The 22,117-nt window shown below is 47.5% G+C and overlaps 2 protein-coding genes across 8 annotated transcripts in view; both read left to right on the forward strand.

The window, feature by feature from the left end:
- UNC13B (unc-13 homolog B) overlaps positions 1-22,117 on the forward strand; it is a 160,196-nt gene that overhangs the window by 51,456 nt on the left and 86,623 nt on the right. For 4 of the 7 annotated variants that reach the window (XM_088652782.1, XM_088652780.1, XM_088652779.1 and 1 more), the window contains 3 exons: positions 111-236; positions 13,007-13,303; positions 13,742-13,829. In XM_088652782.1, coding sequence (XP_088508908.1) covers positions 111-236; positions 13,007-13,303; positions 13,742-13,829 — 511 coding nt within the window. The remainder of the gene's footprint in view (positions 1-110; positions 237-13,006; positions 13,304-13,741; positions 13,830-22,117) is intronic. The other 3 variants (XM_035100685.3, XM_035100684.3, XM_088652781.1) reach the window with 2 other exon arrangements.
- On the forward strand, positions 276-11,085 carry LOC148684497 (uncharacterized). Its single transcript, XM_088652777.1, has one exon. It carries the CDS (start codon positions 2,827-2,829, stop codon positions 10,951-10,953), a length of 8,127 nt encoding a protein of 2,708 aa, XP_088508903.1. The 5' UTR covers positions 276-2,826; the 3' UTR covers positions 10,954-11,085.

Here is a 22,117-nt window from a genome sequence, read left to right on the forward strand (position 1 = left end):
CACACGCCACACACTTGCTTTCATTTCCCATTTTACAATACTAAGCTGTTTGAACCTTCTGTGTTCCTCTTGTCCTTCACGTCTCCCAACGTCTCCTTGCCTTTTTGAAGAAGGTGCCATAGCTTAGGCTCCACTGTGAGTGGCCGAACTGACCTGGAATCTGCATCACAGTCAAGTCAAATGACAAGCCGCCAGCTGTCACTAGAGAGCCGGCACTCACTAGAGTTGTCTGATAGGTGGGTGACCCTCTCCGAAGCCTCTGTGTCCTTGTCTCGTGACGTGGCTTTGGTCTGCTGGGGTTCCTGGGCTAGCTATCAGTGTTTGCATGAATTCATCCTCTTCCAAGGATAGTAGCAGGCTGGCTGTTTTCTATGGCTGCTCTTGTTTCAACTGGGTTTTTGTTGCTGTTGACTTTCTCCTTAGGAAAAATGTAGAACATTTGTATCAGCCCTTTAAAGAGAGAAGTGATGCAAATCATTAGCGTTCCTCCAAACTAGGCCTTTAGAATCTTAGATCCATCTAATTTATCCTCATATAATTACTTTGGTTTCTAATTGTCCTGTCAATACTGTAGCTGGAGTTTTTAGGATTCATGTTTCCAATTCTGACTTGCCCATCATAATCTTGTTTGTGCTATCCACATGGTTAATGGCAGTAACCCCAAATAATTATTGGAACGGTTCCTTATTTTGCGCCTTATCAACATGGTTTTTTGGTTTTGTCACATTGCAAATTTAATTAATTGATGCACTTTATTGTGTGCTTAGTGTAATAACTTCTTATTTGTTGTTGTTGTTTAGTCGTTTAGTCGTGTCCGACTCTTCGTGGCCCCATGGACCATAGCACGCCAGGCACTCCTGTCTTGCACTGCCTCCCGCAGTTTGGTCAAACTCATGTTCGTAGCTTTGAGAACACTGTCCAACCATCTTGTCCTCTGTCGTCCCCTTCTCCTAGTGCCCTCAATCTTTCCCAACATCAGGGTCTTTTCCAGGGAGTCTTCTCTTCTCATGAGGTGGCCAAAGTATTGGAGCCTCAGCTTCACGATCTGTCCTTCCAGGGAGCACTCAGGGCTGATTTCCTTAAGAATGGATAGGTTTGATCTTCTTGCAGTCCATGGGACTCTCAAGAGTCTCCTCCAGCACCATAATTCCTCCAGCACCCTTCATGGATCAATGCCTTGTCGTGGCGAAGGGGCTTGAATAACTCAGAGAAGCTATGAGCTATGCCATGCAGGGCCACCCAAGATGGACAGGTCATAGTGGAGAGTTTTGACTAAACGTGATCCACCTGGAGAAGGAACTGGCAAGCCACTCCAGTATCCCTACCAAGAAAACTCCATGGACAAAGACAACAGGCATATAAAAAAACTTCTTATTAGTCTGTTGCAAATGCCCCTTCTTGAAATCAGGAGATAAGAGTCCTGGTGGATCAGGCCAGTGGCTCTCCTTCTCCAGCATCCTGTTCTTACAGTGACTGACCAGATGCCTGGGAGAAGCCCACAAGGAGGACCTGAGCTCCAGAGCCCTTTCCTCCCCTCCTGCAGTTTCCAGCAACTGGGGCTCAGAAGCATCTCTGCCTGCGACCGTGGAGGCAGAGCAGAGCCGTCGTGGCTAGTAGACTTTGATAGCCCTTCTCCCCCATGGATTTGTCTAAACCTCTCTTAATCCAAGTTGGTGGCCACCATTGCCTTCTATGGGATAAACTCCCTTGAGATGCTCCAGAAAGTGACTTGTAACATTTAGGTAGCTGCTCATTGACATTTTTAATCTGCAATTCCTGTTCGTAACAGAAGCTTATAAATAACATACCATACATCACTTTATAGTATACATAACACTGGTATACATGTTTCATGCTTTTCTACCCCTACAACCCTACTATTTAGCTGCAATAATAGTAAAAGAGAGATTCCTAACATTTCGTGTTAATAAATGGGTTCATTGTTGTGATATTTTAATATGCTTTTTACATGTGATTCATGATATCATTTGGTCTTTATGAAATTCTCCTTTGCAAGGTTTTGTGTTTAAAACTCTTTTTTCACCCCTCCTGCTCTTTCCTTTTTTTCTTTGCCCTTCTGTCCTTATATTCCCCCCCTCCACATGTATCAGACCAGGATCTTTAGTTAGCAATGGGAAAGTCAGGATCATTCCATTTGATTACGAAGTTGGCCAAGAACAGGAAGAGTGTGAAGAGAACTATGAGGAATTAGGCAAACAGTTAATAGAAGATTTTTTAGAAAAAAGTCACAGGACCAGAAGTTCACAGGGACGAAAGAGCCCCAGGCTCTCGAAAAGGGAGAACTTTGGCCATCATGAAAAAGCAAGATACTCACGGAAGGCTTGCCCAGAATCAGGAAATCCCGATGTTCCTTGCTATCCAGAGGAATATGACACAATAGACAGGAGAAGAAAGAAGAAGCTGAGATATAACAATTTTGAAGAATGCGAGCGAACTATACTGCAAAGCAGTGGTAACCGGAGATTTTCTTCAGGCAGCATTAAAGCAAGAACTGAACATAACCTATATCCTGATTATGATGAAACTGAGAAATGGGGCATCAGCCCCATTGAAAGTGAAGAACAGTTACCGGAATATCCAGTTTTGCGTCCATACAAGAATGGCCTTCTAGTCAAGAGTGGCAAGTTGTCCGCTAACCAACGTGCAAAGCATGACTCAGGATCAGTCCATTTTGATGGTGAAAATGAGATCCATTCAGAACAGCCAGCTCCCTCTTTTGTGCCATTGGGTGCCCTTAAAGAGTTTGGCAGCTGTTCATCCGGCGTACTCCTGTACTCCCCAGCTTCGGATGATGATGATGATGAAATGGAAGAAATAGCAATACTTTCCCAAGCATGGCGTGAATCCAGTGTTCGCCATGTTGGAGACCTTACTGACGTCCGTACTGGAAGTGCCATATCCCTGTTACCAAGGGACAAAAACTCACATAGGACGAGAGGAGGAAAGCACGGCTTTCTTAAGCAAGACTTGACCCTCTCTCCTGTTGAAGAGCCGACGGAAGAATATGTGGACACAATGGATGAACTGCAGTGCTTGGTTGAAACTGTGTCTGAATACTTAGCTGAAAAAGAGGAGGAGATTAGCAAATTTGAAACCCTTCCTGTGAGCAGAAACGCAAGCGATTGTGCCTCTCCCAAACTGGCCGGTGCTGATAAGTTGGCGGAGGAAAGTGCCCCTTTGGAGCAGGCCAAGCCAGCTGCTTCTGCTGCAGAGGAGAGCGAGGGCAGCAAAGGCATAACAGAAGCATTGCCAGACTTGTCTGGGGTGAAGAACACCGTCAGCTCCTTATTTAGTTCTTTCACCGAAAAAGTGGGCTCAGGAACAAAGCACTTAACAGCCTCAGTGGAAAAACTTGTATCTCCCACCCCAGAGAAACCTGAAGCCCCTGGTCAATCTGAGGGAGGCATCACAAGTCTATTTTCAAGTAAGCCCAAGTCTGAGGGTGCCTCTCCAGAACTGAAAGCAGAAAGCAAACTGGATGCCAAGCTGTCCATGGCACCTTCTCCTTCTGTGACCCAGAGTAGATGTGAGCGAGAAGCTGGTGATGCCAAGGCCAGCATCCCAGAAAAGGTGGCAGGAGATGACAAGGCTCCTCCAAGTGCCCAGGATGCTTCCGCAAATGCTGCCCCATCCTCTTCTCTGGACCCCAGCTCAGTCGTGAACTCCGTCTTTGGCATGTTCAACCCTTTGAAAATCTTCTCGGAAAAGGAAGCACCGAAAAAAGAGACTGCAAAACAGGAGGAGGCTGTGAAGGTGGAAGCCACGCAGGCCAGTGCTTCTGAAGCCAAGGCAAGTGGGAAGGCAGCTGAAGGCAGCGCGGGAAAACCCACCAACATCGGGCCTCCCGAAACGAGCAAGAGCGAGGCAGAAGCGAGCGCAAGCAGCGGCCCCGTATCCTCCATCTTTGGCAAGCTGTCGAGCTCCGTTAGTTCTTTCAGCTTGAAATCCAGTTTTGAGAGTCTGGCTGTTCCCAAGCAGCCAAGTGGCCCACAGAAGGCTTCTGATGCGCCGCCGCATGCCACAAGTCAGCCAGATAAAGTTGCTAAAGAACACCCAGACATGCCGAGAAATCCGCCACCTGCAGGGAAAGTGCCGGAAAGCAAGCCAAGTGAAGCCAAGAAGGAGACTGGTAACGCTCCGCCGTTGGGGCAGGGGGAACCACCTGAGAGCTTTTTCAGTCCACTTAAGAAATCCTTCAGCCAGTTGCTGCTCCCTTCTTCTGCTCCTGAAACTGTGCCAAAGGAGCCACCAGCGGGCTTGGGGAAAAGTCACCGTTCTGAAGATGATGTCAGGAAAACGAGCTCCGCAAGCAGCGAGCCCAATTTCCCTTTCACCGGTAAGCTCCAGGTTCCCTTTTTGAGCGGTTTTGGCTTTTCAGACAAACCACCGCAGGATAACAAAGAGAAGCCAGGAATTTTCACTTCATTCTTGAAAGCTGCTTCTGTGGAAAACTTGACAGCTTCAAAAGATCAAACTGCCCCACCGAGTTTTAGTGACAAGCCACTAAAGGCTGAAGAGGGTCACAAAAGCAGCAACTTGGAAGCTGCCAAAATGGACTCGTCAAAGTCTCAGGCGGTTCCTGAGGCACCACAGAGAAAAGAGGAGCCGACAAGGAAGAAAGAAACCAGTAAAGAAGATGGTCTGGGTGCACCAAAAAGTGGAGATAAAAACCAGGGTGGCTCAGACACTTCAAAAATTGCACACATGGATCAGGATAACAAACACATGGGTGCTCTGGATCACAAAGATTCAAAATGCAGGGGGGAGCTGGCAGCCCCCACAAAAGAATCTGACTTAAATACTACAGCAGGAAAGCCAGTGCTTCCTGGTGGAATCAGAGAGGACAAGGTAATGGATGATACTCAGAAGAAGGCCCCACAGCCAGGCCAGGGTTTGCTCTCGGGCCTCTTCCGCCGGGCGTCTTCAGACCACATCACCCATAATTTGGAAGAGCCAAATGTTAAAAATGAAACGGACAGCCAGAAGAGCAGATCAGCTGGCTTACTTTCTGGATTATTTAGGTTTGCTTCAAGTGAAAACGTGTCCGAAAGTATGCCAGATAAGGCAAAATCAGGCTCTTTGGGCATCATGAAGTTTTTTGAGAGGAGCGAAGAGACTAGTTCTGGTGACAAGTCCATTGGCTCACATGTGACTCCCGGTGCCCAAGAAAGCACTGGGGGGAAACAGGAGACGGGCAGGTTCATAAAGAACGTCATGCAGAGGCCAAATGAAAAATCGGAGGAGGGAGTGACCGAGACTGCGAAGGCAAATGGTCATTTGCCTCACCTGGAACTGAGCAAAATGGACAATGGACATGGTCCCCTCCCTTGGCAACCCGTCTCTCAGAATGCTTTAAGCTCACAGCCAAAGATACAAGTCTTATCGGGGCAGCCAACCCTTTATAGACAACCTACGGATTCCAATATTTATCAAGCAGTTCTCAACGAAAGGTCAAATGAATTTCTCAATTCTTCTTTACAGAGTGCTAAACTGTATGGCCACTCAGAGCAGCATCTTGCTCTTGAGGAAACAAGAAGCCCCTCTAGCTTGGACTGGGAATACGATGCAGGAGCATTTTCTCTTCATGCCCACCAGGTTTCCTTGCCCGTTTACTACGTCTTGCAGCAGAATTCTGTCCCACTGGCTGAGTTTCTGGAATGGCCAGACTCTAATGATGCCGTGGTGAACTTGTGCAAAAAAGATGGCAATGCCAATGTCGTGGATTGGAGGTCAAATGCGAATTTTGATGCCCTGAGCGTAGATTTCAGTGTCATGTCACACGAATCGTTTGATCAGTTAGACTTACAAGATTTCAGTCTAGAAGAAACTGAAATGTGGGCAACTCATTCTCTGAATGGAAACTTTCCTCCATTTGATGACTTCAGCTGTATTTTGGAAGAGATGCCCATGGACTTAAGCTATTCGTCGGCATGTGATGGCAATATGTGGACCTTAATTGATCAGGAGTCCTTGAGCCTGGAAGGCAGTTTTGTCTATTCCTCTTACAGCCAGGAGTACCAGGACTGGCTGATGCTGCTTGAGAAGGGCGTGTGGTGGCCATCGGAAGATGGTGATTGTGGATATTACATGTACAGGGACGGCCAGTTTGTTTATTCTCTGCTCACCGACCCCACTGGGCAGTATGTCTATATTTGCACTCCTGACACTTACACCTACCCAGACTACTGGGATTATAATTATCCACAGAGCTTTTTGCAGGGCACTGTCTTGGAAGATGACATGATTGCCGTTTGCGGTTTCAAAGTGCCTCTTGGTAATGAAGACGAGTTATTCTGGTTTGCTGAAGAGGAGCAATTGGATAATTACTCTGTAAACAAACCACTTGATTTGTCTGTAGCTCTGCAGAGAAGTGATCAACTTATGAACATGAATTTAGAGACCTTTTCGCAGATGTTTGAGGAGTCCATTTATTACCAGAGAGAGCAGCCTCTAGACTTTTCAGGGTACAAACTTCAAAAACTCAAAGTCGACTTTAGGCCTGAGAAAGAAATGGAGTGGCACTCAGAAGAGCCTCCCCTCACACTTGACCTTAGAGTTCACTCCAGGGTGGCTTCCAGTGGGAGGCTAAAAGATGATGCTCTACCCAAACATCCAGACAGGACCCCAGCTGTGAGTGTTTCCGAAAGTGGACAGTCACGGCGGTTTGGTTTCCATATATTCCAATCTTCTGCCAAGCCCGAGCCTTCACCGGCATCTCAGAGTGTTACAGAAGTCAAAACCACTGAAGAAGATAAAAAGCCACCTCTGAATAAAGTGGCATCTTTATTCTCTGCTTTGGGTGGCCTGATGGGTAAGGGTTTGGAAGCACATGAGACAGTGGAAGACACGGCTGTGAAGAATGGAGAATCAGTGGTGTTGGGACACAAAAACGACGCTCTTCCAGCTACGCCACCCAGGAAAACAGGAGAGGATATGCAAAACCAGCAGCGCACTGAGCATGGGCAAGAGAGAAAAGAGAGGGGCAGATTAGTTAAGTCTGTTAGGGATGAAAAGCCAATGATTTCTCAGAAAAAGCCTCAGCTGGTGAGGTCTTCCTCTCAGCTAAGCCAGGGTCCCGTGGACAGCAAGACCAGTCAGCTGGATAAAAGCGTTAAGCCTGCTCCCCTCCCAAGTCAACAAAAACCCAAAGTGGGTGAGGATGAACCCAAGAAAACCCAGCCAGCCCCCAGCCAAGCGCCCCCAGAGGCTGAGGGCACATTGTTTAAAAGTGCTCTCAAGATTCTTAGCCTGGGAGAAGACTCCTCCACAACGGCAGCACCCAATAAAAGTCAAGGCCCCGGGTTTTTTGATTTCTTTAAAACGCAGGTCAACAAAGCCCCACAGCCACCGCCAGCACCCCAAGCAAATCTGACGAAAAATGAAGCCGAGAAGAAAACGCCTCAGGAGAAAGTGGAGCCCCCAGGCATTTCGTCCTTCTTTGGTTCCATAGGGGATCTTTTCAAAGTCGATGCAGCCCCTGCCCCACCAAGTGCTACTGCTCCACCAAAGAGTGGAACCCACCCCTCACTGAAGCCGAATGACAACGCGGACCAGCGTAGCAGAGAGCCAAGCAAGAGCGGCACTCCTGCCCCTCAAATCCCTGTGGAGCAGGCTGGTGGGGAAGCTGCCAAGAGGCCCACAGTCTCTAAGGAAGAACAGCATGGGAAAGTAGGCAAGGAAGCTGCTCAAGTGAAGAAGGACACCCCCACCGCAGGGAATGCAGAACCCCAGCCTCCCATGCAGGCAGGCCCTCGAATGGACCAAGCAAATCGCTCTCCAGGGCAGCGTGGCCATGGACCAGCTGTTGCACCGGGACCGCAAGGCCATGCAGGAGCCGTACCTGGTAAAACTCAGCCAGGAAAAGCCAGTCAGCCACCACCCAGGGATTCTGGGTTTAGCCTGCCTTTTGGCTTATCGCAGGCGGCACCTTCGAAGCCTCTGCAGGCACAGCAGCCGGCTGGCAAGAGCATCTTCTCCTCCTTCTTCAGTGCCCCCGAGAAAGCCCCTGCCCCAGCCCCAGCAGCTCCTAATGCCAAGCCCCCAGAAGTAGAGGGTCTGTTCAAGATGCCTTCTTTCCTGTCCGGAGGGCCCAGCGCAAAGAAAAGTGTGCCTCAGAGCAGCTCCAGCTTCAGCTTTTTCAACCTGACCTCCTTCCTGGATGACAAGCCACCGGCAGCTGCTCCTGAAAAGGGGAATATTGAAAAGCCACCTCAGCAGCAAGCAAGCAACCTGGGAAAGCCGCCTCAACAGCAAGCAGACACAAAGCCATCTATGAAGCAGTGTGTTTCTGTTGACTCTGGCATTGGACTTGGCAAGCAGCAGGGCTTGAAGGATAAAGAGACAGCGACTGGTATTATAGAAGCAGTACTTGGAAAGCAAGAGGCTGTTGACCCGGCCCACAAGGCAAGTGAGTTAAAAACTCCTGCGGCTGAGCATGCTGCGGCAAGTGCTTCAGAAGTGAAGAATGAGGTAGAGATACCTTTAGTGGCCAGTAAACCTCCTGATGATGGTACAGATAGAGAAGACCACTCAGTCTGTCCTGATCCTGGCTCTCAGGTCCCTACGCTGCAGGAAGACACTGCACCTTCCCTTCTGGAGACTCCACAACCAGAGGAGCAGCTGCAAGACAATGCAGAAAAGAGTGATGGTCTTGTGGTGTCTTCTGAGAAGGAATTTGTTCCTTCAGGTGGGAGCGAGACTTCTGAAAAGGCAGAGCCCAGTTCAGTTCGTGATGAGACTCCTGTGGCTCTTGAGCCATCTCCTGCTCCTGGAGACTTTTCACAGGAGGTTGTACCTGAAGAAGAACCAAGCGTCCCTGAAGTCAAGCCCCTGGAGCCCAAGCAGCCTGATAGGACCCCAAATGCTGCAGGAGAGCAGCAGGCTCAGGGCCAAAGACCTCTCTCTAAAATGGCAGCAGCAACACCTAACCTGCAGGAGAAACCTAAAGAACCTGAGGGGGACAAATCAGTTCTCGATTCCTCAGTTGAAATGTTTTCCAGCTTCATGACGAAAATGAAACCAACCAAGACATTATCTGGCTTCTTTTCCCAGCCTCAGACTCCAGCAGCTCCTAGTGCACAAAAGAGAAGCACTTCGTTTTTTGGCCTTTCCTCCCTGCCAACTGGGCCTCCCCCAGCATTTACAAGTGATCTCTTTGGCATTTTTAAAGGAGCAGCAGATGAGACCCTTTCAAAGCCTGCAGGGAAGACCGCAGGCACTTCAAAACCCCAGGAAATGAGCTCCAGGGCAAAGGAGGCTGTGGGCCCAGGTCTTGCAAAACAAGATAAAGCCTCTAGGGACGAACTTTTAGGGCCAAATGCCGGCAGTGTTTTGAAACAACCAGACCAAACCTCTAGGGCTGAACCTACAGAGAAAGAAGCTAGCAGTGACTTGAGACAAGATGCCCCTTCTGCTTTAGCAGAAGAGAATTTAGGAAAAGAATGTACGGCAGAATTGGAAGCTGAAAGCAGCGGAAGACCTGAACATGGTCTAGAACCCTCCCTTAATGCTTCAGAAACTTTAGACTCAAGTAGGGATCAGGGCCCTGGAGTGGTACAGCTGGACACAAACTTACTGGCATTGGATGAAGCAGGGAAGGCTGCTCCGTGTAGTCAAGAGGTACGTGATGCAGTTGAGACAGCCACAGCGGTACTGCAGGATAAGAGTGAAGGGCCTGTGGAGCACTTGGAAAATGGTGCTGTGCCTGCTGTTGAAGAGCAACCAAGCCCGGCATGGGAAACGGACGTTGGCCAAATGGATTTGGACAGTACATGTGAGCTGGAACCCAAGGTTGGCGAGGCAGATGAACACCTGAAACTGTCAGAACCGACGAATACTTCACTAACCACTGAAGAAGTAGCTATAAAGAATGAGGCAGATGTTGCTATTTGCCCACCAGACACGTTTGGGACCCTGGAGATGGAACCCAAAGCTGCTGCAGATGAGGCCCATGACTTGCTCCATCAGGATATGGAAAAGCTCCCTGAAATAAAACCTGATCTTCCTCCTGAGCAGAAAGAGCCTCTAACCATCAGCGAAGCAGCCTCAGAAGCTGCTCCCTTGAAAAGCAGTTTGGCTGGTAAGAGCAAGCCAGCCAGTGTTCCTACAGAGGCCAGCAGCACCAAGCCCATGTTTGAAATTCCAAGCATGCCCACTTTGCCCAAATTTGGCTTCATGTCCTCCGCAGACAGCAGCAAGCCATTTGGCTCCTTCTTCTCTGCGCAGCCGCCTTCAGCAAGCAAGCCTGCACCTGAGCCAGGCCTCATGTCCAGCTTCAACAAGTTTTCCTCAAGTCTGTTTGGTGGAGGAAGTGATGAGAAAGCAGGTAAAGTAGAGGGCGCTCCGGGTGCTGTGTTTGGAAAGAAGCTGGACTTCTCATTTCCGTGGCAGAAAGATGCCAAGGAGGCGGGTCTCAAGAAGGAACCAGATGTGCCAACACCAAAAGCTTCCTCCAAACAGGAGGTGGCCCCAATTTCTTCATCCAGACTAGATTCGAAGGCACCAGAAACGGTCTCCAAAGCTGAGGAACAAGCAATGGATGTGACCAGTGGTGACGGGAGCCCAAACCTCTCTGCCTCCGATCAGCCGGCTGACAGTGCTGCTGATGCAGACCTTTCTTCTAAGCAGCCCGACAGCAAGGGCAACGAATGCTTAGATGGTCCCACGCCTGACATCCCACTTGTGCCCAACAAGGAGCTGGAGCTTGAGGTCTCCAGAGAAACGGAAGACGAGCCAAGCACCATTTCCAGCGAGCCTCCTGGGCTCCCTTTGGAGGAACCAGCAGAAGGCGCCACGCAGGTTCAGGATGAAGTAGAGCAGAAGGAAAGTGTCCCTTGTCCAGAAACGGAAACACTTGCTACTGGACTGCAGTCGGCGGAGCAGAGTAGCCCTGAGCCACTCAGGAAGAAAAGGCCAGTAGCCCAAACAGCATGATAAATGGTGCCAACTTGTGGGCCATTTATAATGCAAGTGCCGTAACAGTAGATGCCTCACCTCGTAGATCAGACTCCTCTAGGCTGTGTTTGGCATTAGCAGTACCCAGTGGTAGGTAGAACTCTTAGTTGCTAGACTGCCCACCCAGAGCCCCTCCTGCCCTTCTCCTTCTCAGCTTCTGGTTTCCTTTGTTCCAAAAGGCTGCGATGACTCTTCCCCTTTGCTCTCCGTTTGTGTCGTGTCCTTGGGAGTGAGCTGCTTTGAGTTTTAGTTTCATTACCCTTCCATAGCCTAATTGTGTGCGTGAGAAAACAACTTGCACCTCTAGATGACATGGTGGGTGGCAGGGAGCTGCCCTTTTAGAGGAAATCAGAGGCTCGCTGGGAGGCCTGGAGATGGTTTGCAAAAAGCTTAGTTAGACAACATACAAGGCATTCATGTTTTAAGATGGGAGAGAGACCCAGGTGGCAGCAAAAGCTGTTTCAGGGGTTGCAGTTCAGTCACCTGCAGCATAACTTTTCTACACCCAGAAGGGGATTCCGACTAAACATCAGGAAAAACTTTCTGACAGGAGCAGCTGTTGAACAGACTCCCTTAGGAGTTGGTGGACTCTCCTTCCTTGGAGGTTTCTAAGCAGAGGTTGGCTGGCCATCTGTCATGGATGCTTTAGCTGAGATTCCTCCATTGCTGGGGGTTGGACTGGATGGCCCCTGGGGGTCCTTTCCAACTCTACCATTCTAAGATTCTGTGATTAAAACATCCTCCCTTCCACCAGGACAAGTTAAACATGGCCACAGACTATTAAAGCTACTAATGCGGAAACATCCAGTTCTTGCTGCTCAGAAGCTGTTACTGCCCAACTAACATGATTCAGTTTTTCTCTACTTTTACCAGCTGTATTCAGCGGCATTAGCTGAATGTGCTTTTCTGTGTTAGGCTCCTCATTAGGTCTCCAAGCAAGCATTAGGTGCCCTCATTAGGTCTCCAAGCAAGCTGATAACTGGTTTTCTGGTTTACCATATCTCAAAAACATGTTTTTTTATTCCGCATTGAAGAGAATTGCAGTGATTTCATGTTGCAGCTGTCAGTATATTACGTGACTTTTGCTCCCTGTTTAGCCCTGTCCAGGGGATGATTGGGGGCAAGTGTTCTTGCTGCCCCTCCCTAGTTACAGAACTGCTAGTCACTAAAATCCTTGCTAAATCTGCACTCCTCACCCTCCATCTCTAGACAATTGGCCCAGCAGGGATCCTGCTTCAAGCATTTTCCAAGGAATAGATGGGATTTTCACAGTCCTCTTGCAGATGTCTCTGCCTATGTGGGCTGCCAAAAGCCAGGCGACGCTTAAATATTGGCAGAGAAGCATTTGTGCCCCTTCCCTCTTAGAATTCCACAATGGAGAGTGTGTGTGTGGGGCGGGGGGGAGTGTCTTGTTGAATGAACAGCTCCTGGTTCAATAGTTCCAACCTTATAATAATCAGTCGCTCCCAAGCAGCAACAGCAGTGGGCCCATGTGCTGGAAGACAGGGCAGATTTTTCTAAACAGCAGCTGCAACAGGATCCATTCTCAGCCGCTGGAGAAACTTAAGAATGTGTTCATGAAATGGCAGTGAAGATGAAACCCTCATGTCCCAGAATCCACATGCAGTTGACATGCTAGGGGCAAACGTTGTTGTAAGAAGGTGTTGAGCTTAGCAGCTTAGAGGTTCAATGCACACAAAACCTTGGCTGCCATTCTTAATTTTCCTGTGGCCTGTAAACAAATTGCAGCAGATGATGCTACCTGTTTCTGATCGATATAACAATAGGGTCCAGAGGCTTAGGCCCAGCACAAAAATTGCAAAAACAAACTTGGAAGTGGCGGGCGACTGAGGTGTAGATAGGATATTCTCTCTCTCTCTCTCTCTCTCTCTCTCTCTCTCTCTCTCTCTCTCTCTCTCTCTCTGTGTGTGTGTGTGTGTGTGTGTGTGTGTGTGTGTGTGTGTGTGTGTGCATTGTGCTGTTTCCTGGTTGCCAAGACCTTTTGACTTACTAATGCCTTGCTCTCTCACAGTCCTGCCAGCAGTAGTAAGTTTGGTTCCTCCTGTAACATCAGTCAGGGAAGCTCTCAGCTGAGTGAGCTGGACCAATATCACGGGAGTGTGCCCTGCTCCGAACATGAGGACGAGCTCGCAGAAGGGGTGCCTGTTGCTGCTGCTCCTCACTCAACGGAGGGCCCTGCACCATCCAGCGAGCAGCATGAGCCCCAGGAAGTGCACAGGGAAGGAGAGGGGAAGCTGAAAGAGCATGCCACCCCTCAACTACCTCCTGAAGTGGACAAGCCCAAAGAAGCCACGAAGACACCAGGCAGGTAGGTGGTGCACATTGACCAGGGATTCCTTGGAGTTGAACTTGAGGCCGCTTTTCTGGTTGATCTTGGGAGAGACAAAACAGGATATGGGTGTAGTGCCATAGCTGGTTTTGAGTAGTCCAATAGTGTCTAGAGTCAGAAAGGGTAGGGCAAACATCATTAAATAAATCTAATTAATCCTCTTCATCATCATCATTTTGCACTAATGGGGTGCATTCCTTACAGGGTTCTCTACCACAGTCCCTGTTGGCCACACTTTCTGTTCTCTCCATGCCATTTTCTGTCTTTTGCTGGCTATCCCACATCTCTTGGGGCCAACTTTTCATAGCGTTTGTTCCCACTATTACAATAAATGGTTCTTTTAATTTGTTAAGTTTCATGAGACTGTTCTTGGGTTTCTAGCACTCATTTCTTCGTGTGTTTTTTTCTTTTTGCAAGTCACCTTGACGAAAATGAACTACCGCTTCCCGCTGCAAGAGCCCGCTGGATCCGAGCCATTAATAAAGTGCGGCTTCAGTTTGAAGAGGTAGGGCCCATGAAATGTCCCTTCCCCGGTCCTTCCGCCTGTGTCTGCGCTTGTAAACCTTGTCATGACTTTGTCTGAAGGTTGCTTTGCTTGTCCAAGAGAGAAACCGTGCTGGGGCAGCTGCACAAACGGTGCATGTGCCTCTCTGGTACCAACAACTTGCTCAAGTTGACTCTGGTGGGCTTAATTTTTTGACCCCATGGCAGAGGGGTGCAGAACTTGTGCCCACCAGATTTTGTTGGACTCTCTCCTCAGCCCCAACAGCCAAAAGGTCTGGGATTGGGGGGGAAGTTGGAGTTCAGCGACATCTGGGGGCACCAGGTTGGCTACCTGTGTTGTGTAGAAGAACCAGGATTATTTATGGGAGTGTTGTGCTGACATCACTGCTCCGTTGTGTCTGTAGTTTGTCTTCTGAGGCCCTTTGCTATGTTCCCAAAAGGTTCGGAGGGTGAGAACACAAGACAGGGCCTTTTTTGTGGCTCCCCGTTTGTGGAATGCTCTCCCCTAGTAGGACCAACTTGGCCAGATAGCCCTAGTGATCATTTGATGTCTACTGACTGGGTTCCCCCCCTCCCCCAAAAAATGACCCCAGAATTTTTGAATTTTACTGATATTGATGCTGCATTTTATGTTGTGTTTTATGCTGTTTTAAAGTCACATTTTAATCAATGTTTTACATTTGCTGTTAGCCACCCTGAGCCCGGTTTTTGAACCGGGAAGGGTGGGGTATTAATAATAATAATAATAATAATAATAATAATAATAATAATAATAATTTCCCAACCTGTTGTGGGTGTGTGGGAGAGGAGACCCTTCCATGAACTACTGTGCTGCTCCTGGCTGCCTCCCGATTTCACTCCAGAGAAAATCTGGAAGCCAAGCGTTGTCTGAACAGGCCGGAGCAGAGAGTGGCAGCGGGTTCCCTCTCTGCCCCATGTTGTTGTTGACTTGTGCATTTGGATGCTGCCCTGGCCAGCGGAAGGCCATTTATGTGCCCTGGATCAAAATAGGCTCATGTTTGCAACTTTGTTGTTTTAGATGGATCAGAATTCACACAATGTCACCGGGCCCTTCCGAGAGTGGGCTTAGCATTGCAACTGTGTTGTTGAGTTATCACAAAATGGTCCTTATCAGCAATGATATTTTTCATGGAAAGGGAAAATCTGAGCTAAATGTGGGGAAATACGGGGTGGCAGTTTTAGGGGATTCTGCTAAGTAAGAGCATGCAAAAGGAGGAGCACCTAGCCCACAAAGAGCACCTCTCTGACGCTGATGTCAGGTTTCCTTAGCAGCTTCTCACGCAGGGCAGAAACTGTTTTGCTACACAGAGTATCAAAACACTTTTGTAATTCTTAAGTAAGTCAGAAGAACAGATCCTCACAAACACACCAGCGGAACCTCGGCCAGGAACTTTCTATCTTCTACCCAAAATACACAAACCAGGAAACCCAGGACGCCCCATCATCTCAGGTATTGGCACCATTACAGTGGGTGTTTCCGGCTATATGGACTCTGTTCTGAAACCATATGCTATCAGTGCTCCCAGCTACGTACGTGACACCACAGATTTTCTGAGGAAAATACAATATTTGAACAATCTTCCTAACAATACTATACTAGCCACTATGGATGTGGAATCTCTATATACCAACATCCCACACAATGATGGTTTACAAGCCATAAGGAACACCATTTCAGATAAAACCACAGCGGACTTTGCTACCAAACTCTGCCACTTTGTCCTTACCCACAACCACTTCAAATTTGGTGATGACCTGTTCCTCCAGATCAGCGGCACAGCCATGGGCACCCGCATGGCCCCACAGTATGCCAACATCTTCATGGCAGATTTAGAACAACGTTTCCTTAACTCCTACCCACTCAAACCTCTCCTGTACCTGCGATACATTGACGATATTTTTATTATCTGGACACATGGACAACAGACCCTGGAAACCTTCCACCAGACATTCAATGACTTTCACCCCACCATCAACCTAACAATGAACCAATCTATGCAAGAAATACATTTTTTGGACACTACTATAAAAATACAGGATGGACATATAGACACCACCTTATACAGAAAACCAACTGACCGACAAACATATCTACATGCTTCTAGCTACCATCCCAAACATACCAAACAATCCATCGTATACAGCCAGGCCTTACGTTACAACCGCATCTGTTCCAACTCTACAGACAGAGAATCTCACCTAAGAGATCTACAGCAAACCTTTTTAGAACTAAAATATCCACCTGATGAAGTTAAACAACAGATCAACAGAGCCAGACAGATACCTAGAGAGAACCTGCTGCAAGACAGACCCAAAAAAGAAAATAACAGAACACCACTAGTCATCACATACAGCTCCCAAGCTAAAACAGTACAACGCATCATCAGAGATCTACAGCCTCTCCTGGACAATGACAGCTCCCTTTCTCAAGCTCTGGGAGGAAGACCTTTCATTGCCTACAGACAGCCACCCAATCTTAAACAACTCCTCACCCACAATAATACAACCACCAGACTTAACATGGACACTGGTACCAGAGCCTGCAATAAACCCAGATGCCAACTTTGCTGCCACATACACCCGGACAACATCATTACTGGCCCCAACAACATCCAACATACCATCTCAGGACTATTTAATTGCTCATCTTCTAACATTGTGTATGCCATCAAATGCCAACAGTGCCCTTCAGCTCTCTATATTGGACAAATAGGCCAAACCCTACGCCAAAGGATAAATGGACATAAATCTGACATCAGGAACCAGAAGACAGAAAAACCAGTAGGAGAACACTTCAATCTCCCAGGACATTCTATACAAGATCTCAAAGTAGCTGTCTTACTACAAAAGAATTTCAGAAATAGACTGGAAAGAGAAGTTGCTGAATTGCAACTTATCACCAAGCTCAAAACCATGGAGGGACCTGGTTTGAACAGAGATATCGGATTCTTATCTCATTATACATGATAAGCGATCTTCAGCCATCTCAACCCTTGCTTTTTCATGCAAAACCATTTGCAGTCGTTTGCGGTCGGTCATCAACAGCTATCAGTCAGTCAATCACCCATTTCCACCACCCTTCTGAGTGATCCCCCCTCCCCATCCCCACCCCTCCCCACCCCTTCTCTACATAAGTGCCTGGAAACTTCCATTTCACTGTATCTGAAGAAGTGTGCATGCACACGAAAGCTCATACCAAAATAAAAACTTAGTTGGTCTTTAAGGTGCTACTGAAGGAATTTTTTTTTATTTTACTTCGATCCAGACCAACACGGCTACCTACCTGTAACCAGAAGCCTGTTGAGTTGAATTAAAAGATCCTGACGGGTGTAAGAAATGTGAGATATTTACAAAAAGCAGTCAACCCAAGAGCTTTAACAGAACAACCCGGCGAGTTTGTCTGTCTTCTTCTAAAAAATGCTGCTTTGAATAATTTAGTGAATTGTTTTGAAAAGTAAAACTCTCAAGAGCACCGAAGGCTTCTGCGCACAAAGAGAATTGGTGGTGTGTGAACGACAAGTGGCTCTTGATGGCTGCAAGCAGACCCCTCGTGCCTTCAAGTGGCCCCCTCCGTCTGCTTTCTTGTGGGGCAGAGAAATTGGCAGGATGCACCATTGAAAGCTTTTGCGACCCTGAGATGCTACACTGGCGTCTCTCCAGAAGCACCAAGGTTTTCTCTTGATGCGTCTCCTGGGAGCGGGAGATAGGAGTACAAACTTGTCTGCTGTGTGCAGGACGGTTCCTTGCACGCCTGTCAAGATTGGTACATCAACTCTTTTCCATTGTTCTGGCTTGTGCTTGTGTCGTGTTTCACTATTCACAGAAGAGAGTTTTATTCAGTAGCAGCGACAATAAGGTGGGTATCCACCTTTGCATCTTCTGTAACCTTTTTTGGGAAACCCTTATAGTTGCAATACTCATCCTCAATTGCACCCATTGCAGAGCTCTTCAGGATAGCAAACTATGTCCCAACTGGAATTTGGTTCCAGTGGAAATAGCATGTTTCAGTAATGGACCTAGTGGAGTATGCTCCGTTCCTGAAATCATTTGACCCAGACTGGAGCCTGGCAATTCAGCCATGCCATCGCACATGTGTGTGTCCCACCTGGTCTGAGTCATCAGGCAAATCAAAGGTTTGGGACATGGATGCCTTCTTTTGTTTTGGGCAGAGTCTGCCTCCCCTCTGTGGGCCTCGGGTCATGAAATGCAAAAGCGCACACTGGTTAAAGGGTGAATTTCCCACATTTTGGGGTTCTCCTCTGTTGCAAATGAACTTTAACCAGTCCTGGGTCAAATCGGGACTTGAAAGCTGTGAACGTTTGCCTGAAATCTTAATCCTTTCACACCAGATACGCTTGGAGTTCAGGCAAGCAAGCCAGAGTGTGAATTTTGCTCTGCTGCATTTGACAGCAGCTGGTACCGCAGCTGTTGTGTAGGGAAAGCAAAATGGACAAGGAGAGAGAGACTTGTGTGTCTTGTAGATTTAAGTACTATGAAGCGAAAGACTGGCCAGAGACACCTGTCTGTCTTGGAGTTGCAGGTGCTTGTGTGGGGCTACTGGTGTGGAAACTTTATATCTAGAGTGCAAATTAACAAATATGTTTCACATAGTGTAGAAAATATTATACATATGTAGTATTATTCTAAAAGTGTTATGGGGCATATACTTTTGACTTTCCTTAAAAAAACCCTGTTTCCATATGAGATTATAATCCTTTTTGTGTGTGTCGATATTTACACACATTAACTCCTGATGTAGTAGCTTGAATATTGGCAAAGTCTGCATGTTGTCCTTAATAAAGTTTTCGACATTTATATCCAGGTTGGCGAATATTACATTCATAGGGCTTTCTGGGTAAATTGAAAGTGAATCCATCTGGAATGATAATCAGGAGAGAATTATATGTCAATAGGTAAAGGGGCCCCTGACCATTAGGTCCAGTCTGACTCTGGGGTTGCGGCGCTTATCTCGCTCTATTGGCTGAGGGAGCCTGCGGACAGCTTCCAGGTCATGTGGCCAGCATGACTCAGCTGCTTCTGGCAAACCAGAGCAGCACACGTAAATGCTGTTTACCTTCCCGCCGGAGCGGTACCTATTTATCTACTTGCACTTTGATGTGCTTTCGAACTGCTAGGTTGGCAGGAGCTGGGACCGAGCAACGGGAGCTCACCCCGTCGCGTGGATTCGAACCGCCAACCTTCTGATTGGCAAACCCTAGGCTCTGTGGTTTAACCCACAGCGCCACCCGTGTCCAAGCCTTATTAAAAAGATACAAATGAATTGTGACTTACCTTCTTGTTGTTGGCAATCCTGTTGTTTGGAAATCCTTGTAATGTTACGTGGAGGTACCGTAGCAATGCATACTCTCTGAGGAACTGATGGGGATCTTCTGATCTGGGTTGCAATGAGGGAGCAGTCCACATTTTACTAGAAGTTGCAGAAGGGGAGCTGCGAGTGCCTCCTTGGATTTGCTTTAGCCTGCAAAGCAACCCAAGGCGGAGGCCTCCTCCTCTAGAAATCCCCCCGTCTTGGCAGACAAGATAAACATACACATTCTGGTTAATTTTCCTTCTTGTGGCTTCTTTTTTTTTGCTGTTTTATAAAATACAGTCTGTTTAAGTTTCACATTCTTTGCTATGGGGCTGCGGACTGTGCTGCCTGTCTCACAATAGCAGACTTCTGCTGAGTCAAAAGGTGATGCAACTAAGAGCCTTGTTCTTACGAGGACTCAAATGTGAAATTGCTGATCTCCTAACAGAAACGTGGCACTTGTTGTCCCTAAGACCCCAAGGACTGGAACATGTCCAATGTGATACCAATACTTTTAAAAGGGATTCAGACGTGGGGGGGGGGGGACCTGGAAATTACAGGTCGCTTAGCTTGACATCTGTCCTGGGAAAAAGGGTGAAAAGTATTGTCAAAAATAAAAATAACCAAGCATATAGAAGAATAAGCCTTGCTGAAGCAGAGTCTCATTAACCTATTAAGAGTTCTTTGAGAGTTTAAGCAAGCATATAGATAGAGGTGTTCTGGTTGACATTGCGTACTTAGACTTTCAAAAAGCTTTTGGAAAAGTACCTTGCCAGAGACTTTCCAGTATGCTTAGCATACTTGTGGACCAGGAATTGGTTCAGTAACAAGAGGCAGAGTGTAGAAATAAGTGAGCAGTTCTACTGATGGAGGGAGGGAAGGAAGGGAGTCCTCCAAGGACCTGTGTTTTAAACTTGTTCATAAATGATCTAGAGCATGGGTAGGCAAACTAAGGGCCGGGGGCTGGATCCGGCCCAATCACCTTCTAAACCGACCACGGACGGTCCGGGAATCAGTGTGTTTTTATATGAGTAGAATGTGTCCTTTTATTTAAAATGCATCTCCAGGTTATTTGTGGGGCATAGGAATTTGTTCTCCCCCCCCCCAAATATAGTCCGAGCCCCCACAAGGTCTGAGGGACAGTGGACTGGCCCCCTGCTGAAAAAAGTTTGCTGACCCGTGATCTAGAGTTAGGGGTGTGGCCAAGTTTGCTGCTGATTCTAAGTCGTTTAGGTTGTTAAAACAAAACAAAAAAAGAATTCTGAGGAGCCCAAAAAGGACCTCTGCACAGTGAGTGAATGGGTCATAAAATGGCAGTTGAGAGGAATTGAAAATAAAACTACCAACATCATAATTCTGTTTTACACACCTGTGGGGTATCTTCTTTTGGAATGCTTTGCATGGTTCTGGTCACTTTACCTGAAAAAAGGATGCTGTAGCGTTTGAAAGGGCTCAGAAAAGGGCAGCCTTTTAAATGATGATTAAATGATGCCTGACATGGAGACAGTGAATAGAGGAAAGTTTTTCTCCCTCTCTCATAACCCTGGAACTTGTGGGCACCCAGCATAGCTGCATGTTGGAGTATTCAGGGCAGAGAAAAGAAGGCGCTTCTCCACGCAGTTCACAGAAAGAAGCCCATAGAACAGCCTTCATGCAAGTGTTTTGCACTACAACTCCCATCAGCACCGTCCCCATGGAGCTGCACGGATGGGAGTTGTAGTTTCAAACTTCTAGAGGGCACCAAGTTGGGGAAGGTTGCTGCAGAAGTTTTGTCCAGTCAGATACTTTATGAAGCTCCAGGTGCTTCCTGGGCTATGGATTTCCAGCCAGTGGTATAACAGAGCCATTCGCAAGTGGAATGAATCTGTGTTCTGTTTCCATAGGAAACCCAGCTTGGATGTGTTCCTTCACTGGATGAGTCGGTCAGTGTTGGGGAAAATTGGACCGTGACCCCATTTTTTAAGGAGTTTGTTTAAGATGTGCTTTTATACAACAGCAGAGCCAATCCTCCTTCAGTCAACTGTAATGGAAGTTGCTGGCTATACTTAGTGACTGTAGTAGTTAATGCACAAATGCCAGAAAGCATGTTGACTTCCCTTTGCAACTCACTGGTGTGAAAAATAATAGCACACCGAATCAAGGAGCCCAAACAGGCACCCAAGAATGTTTTGCATTTTGACCATTCTGGGAAGGTTGACCTGCTAGCAGGTTGCCCAGGGGGATGAACCTGCCACTTCACGTGTTTTTAAATCAGTCCATCACCTTTAGGAGCAAAGGAGGCTGCCCTATAGTGAGTCAGAGCAGTGACTTTGATTTGGCCAGGCCTCTCTGGGATTACAGGCAGAGAGAGGTCTCACCCAGCCCTGCCTGGAGATGCCAGGGATTAAACCTGGAACCTTCTGCAGGCAAAGCGGATGCCGGACCACCGAGCTATAGCCCTTCCCCTAGCACAGAAGCAGGCAGGTGCACAGGTAAGTTGCCGCTCCTTTTAAAGACGTGGTCAGCTTATGATGTGGATGCATTTTTTCTTTCCTTATTCTCTTTGCCTCATTTTTGAAAAGGGTCCAATAATCTCATAAACGGGGCCCATCTGTTATGGCCTTATGGTTCAGTATGCTTTTTTTGGTGGTGTTTTGGAGACCCATTATGATGTATCAATGGCCATTTTTGTGGTCAGGGGTGCCATCTGGACAACCCGTTTGGAAGATCTGCTCTAGGGGTGGAAGCAGAACACGGGAGTTGTGGGCACTTTGGTAAACATTGGCTGCTGCTTTTCTGCTTAAATTACGAGTGAGGGCTGTCAATAGGACTCAGAAGTCCTCCCCAAGCAGAAGGGATACTGAATGTTAAGCCAAAGCAAATATGTGAAACAGAATTCTGGGGAATAAATTATGCAGATGAACTCCAAACTGTTTGCTTTTGGGAGAAAGAAAGTCCTGCAAACATAGTCTTCTCCC

The sequence above is a fragment of the Zootoca vivipara genome, chromosome 10 (assembly GCF_965207765.1).
Source record: "Zootoca vivipara chromosome 10, rZooViv2.hap1.1, whole genome shotgun sequence".
Taxonomy (NCBI): Eukaryota; Metazoa; Chordata; class Lepidosauria; order Squamata; family Lacertidae; genus Zootoca; species Zootoca vivipara.

Bases quoted from the DNA above. Each gene is read 5' to 3' on its own strand.
- LOC148684497 (XM_088652777.1), top strand. From the start codon at position 2,827: ATGGAAGAAATAGCAATACTTTCCCAAGCATGGCGTGAATCCAGTGTT.